The 3375-nt window shown below is 39.3% G+C and overlaps 1 protein-coding gene across 1 annotated transcript in view; it reads left to right on the forward strand.

The window, feature by feature from the left end:
- The first annotated feature begins 1814 nt into the window (after positions 1–1814).
- CASD1 (CAS1 domain containing 1) overlaps positions 1815–3375 on the forward strand; it is a 50401-nt gene continuing 48840 nt past the window's right edge. Inside the window, exon 1 of the mRNA XM_025046808.1 lies at positions 1815–1890. Within this exon, the coding sequence (XP_024902576.1) occupies positions 1815–1890 (76 nt within the window). The remainder of the gene's footprint in view (positions 1891–3375) is intronic.

Below are 3375 nucleotides of genomic sequence, written 5' to 3' on the forward strand. Positions count from 1 at the left end.
GCAGGACCAACTTGCAGGATAGTGGTGTCAATGACCTAAATGGTAAACACAACAGGATGAATGGGTTTGGAAGAAAAATAAAACCGGTTTCCAACATGTTGAGTCCAAGGGACCAAGAGATAACTTAATGAAGGTATATAAAAGAGGTCTGGAGCACATGAGAGGAATCTAGGTTACTACGTGCATGGATCCAGTGTGATAGTCGAAGCCAACTCATAATGTAGGTTTCCCAAGAGAAAAAAGCAAGCAAATCAGAGAATCCTGAAAAGCATTTTCATATAAGGGGTTTAAAAAAGCAAGAGGACTCCTCTTAACTCCTCTTAGAGATGCAGAGAAAAAGAAAGAAGAGAACCAGAAGGAGGTAGTGGCATGGAAACCATAAAGAGAAGATTTTAAGAAAGCAAATATTTCAACTATGCTGCACAGTCAAGAAGGATAAAGTTAAGATAAAGACATTAGATTTGCTAATTTAGGATATGACTGACATTTGAAAGAATGATTTAAGTAAAGTAATAGGAGAAGACGGTTTTCAAGTGTTTACATAACCAATAACAAGTCGGGGCAAAAAAAATGGGAACAATAACCATAGACTGTTCCTTCAGAAAGTTTGATGGTTAAGGGAGAAGAGAAATTATGTAGTAAATTAAAGAAGGTGCTTTAAATAACAAGCATTTGAATTTATAGGTAGAGCAAACAGTGAAGAGGTATAAATTGTAGGTAGAAATAAAGAAGAAAACTTGTGAGACCAGTTCTCAAATGAAATGGTATTGATTAAATCAAGAACACAGATGAAAGCTAGCTTTGGGAAGGAGGAAGAGGAACTATAGTTAATAATATTGTATTGCATATTTCAAAGTAGCTAAGAGAGTAAGTCTTAAAAGTTCTAAGCATTAGAAAAAACGAAACTACGTATGGTGACATGTTAACTAGACTTAATGTGGTGATCATTTTGCAATATATGCAAATATTGAATCATTACACTGTATACCTAAAATTAACCTAATAGTATATATCAATTATACTTCATTAAACAGAATCACATCAGTATAAACAGGATACAACAGAGCAGGAACTATTTGTATCCAAAGATTCTTACCTCGAAACCATGTTCTTCCTATTGAACTGGTTGCTTCATTTAGGTCTTCTTTTCCTGTCCTCTTTATCCCCGTGACCTCCTGTAGTGCAATGGGAAATAAATCTTTGGTTTTAAAAAAAAATGAAGGAAAGAGGTAAAGTATGGTAGTTTTCGTTTTGTTTTGTTTAAATAATGCATCTTGAAAAAATAGTTTGAAAGCGTTCCTATCAGACGGTTTCTCTTTTTATCAGACTACTAGAAGGGTGGGGTAACCTGTTGAACATTGGTAAACATTTTGGACAGTTTAGGGGTAGGCAAATAAACTTGGAGCCACTAACTAGTTTTCAGCATCACTCAGACTTGAGCGGAAGAAAGTTCATTCTGATCAGAGGTATGTCAGAGGCAGGAAGACTGGATTTTTGAGCTAGTCCTGAGGAAGAATTAAAAGGATAAGAAATTCAGGCAAGAAAACATGCCTTAACCAAGGCGACAGCAAGGGGATAGAAAGGAGGCAACATACTTGAGAGTAATTTAGAAGGGAGAATGGGAGTGGAGCAAGAGGATACTGCAAAGTCAACATTATTTTTTCTAGATATTTGTCAGAGAAGGAAAGAGAGATGGAGAGGTAAACACACAGAAACACAGAGTCTATGGATGTGCTTCACTAAAAAGAGAAGCTTACTGGTGGAAAAGAAACAGCCAAGAGAAAGGAAGAGTTTAAAGAAGACACAGAGAGAGGATGACTGACCTAAGAAGAACTGATGGAGTCATCAACACCCTCCAAAAAGGGGGACAGGAAGAGATTCAGAGCAGAGGTAAGAGATTAGCTTTAAACTAGAGGAAAGAAAGGAAGAGGTCCACAAGCTTTTTACAATATTTCAGAAAGCTTTCTGGAAATTGCAATTAGATAAAATGTCAAGTTTCTTTACTTTTGGCAGGCATTAAATCAACTCTGGGGGTTAACACTGGTTATCACACACTGATCAGAAATTCTAATTTGCTATTGACGACATCATAGAAATTTCTAGGATGTGATTGGTGGAACTTATACTGTTAGCAGAGTTACTTATCTGTTTTTTACAATATCTGATTTAATTCTCCAGCATGTGATCAACCTTGGATTAGAAGAGTGACAGCCAAAATTAAGCCAGCTTTTCCAGCGAACACTGCCTAGTGTTTGTATACTTATTTAACTTTATTGCTTATTAGCATCACACCCATGACAGTGATGTATGTGATTTCATTTAAGTGACAAAATCTTTCAAGATACGGGGTCCACGGATGAAAACATAATAAAAAGAGTCCTTGGATTAAAAGAATTGGTATGACAAGATCTCTATTGTATCCTCATATCTAACATTCTGTAATTTAAAGAGACACCTATAAACACAAGTTCAGGAATGACTAAATGCGAAAGTTGTAAAGAATACTTGAAAACACCCCCAACTAACCAATGACTCACTCTAAACAAGGCAATAACCAATGACTCACTTTAAAAAAGGCAAGGAGAAAAGAAAGCAATATTAAATAACCATTCTCACCTGGAAGGCAGCACTGGCAAAACCAAAAATAAAAAATAAAGGAGAGCAAAGGATAGATAGCAAGCGCCTAATAAAGGCAAAGGAGTACTCCCTTTATTAATAACAAAACATTCATCAACTTTAAGAGTTTGGTTTATTCTCACCAATACCTACTAAGCTAGGCTCATTCTGTAGTTTATATTCTGTACTTTGGTGTGTTTTTACCCACTGAAACTCAGTAAATTGAAGACTTTTTTTTTTTTTTAAAAAAAATAGAAGTGGGCCAAGGCGATGAGTTAAGAGTTAAGACTGGTATTCCGTGGGTCGGATGCTAGGGCTACTAGCAGTCTCAACATCTGGCAAGCATCTGTGAGCAGTTGAGCAGACCAGATAGTCTGAGGATAAGCACTGGTGACGTCGGGGTGCCCTTCGTACCCTACTGACCAGGTTCAGACAGTAGAGAGCTCAGGAAAGGGTGTGTCGGGGGAAGGAGAGAGTGTAACTATGTGTACTTTTCTTCTGGAACTGTACTTTTATTGCTCCAACCGGGGCTCGGGTAGTGAGTGACCAGTAAGTAAGCCAGGGGAAAGCCCGGGGGTCCGCATTCAGGCCAGGTTGGAGCCCTGGTCCCCTCTCTTTACATCCTCATGTCTCTGCCGCCGTCGCCGCCGCCGCCGCCGCCGCCGCCGCCTGCCGGCGCCCGTGACCCGATGACCCCGGAGGGCCATCTGGGGCCCGTGACCCCGGAGCACCGGGCATCCGGACCCCCCTCCCAGGCCC

Source organism: Pteropus alecto, unplaced genomic scaffold, assembly GCF_000325575.1.
Source record: "Pteropus alecto unplaced genomic scaffold, ASM32557v1 scaffold21, whole genome shotgun sequence".
Classification (NCBI taxonomy): Eukaryota; Metazoa; Chordata; class Mammalia; order Chiroptera; family Pteropodidae; genus Pteropus; species Pteropus alecto.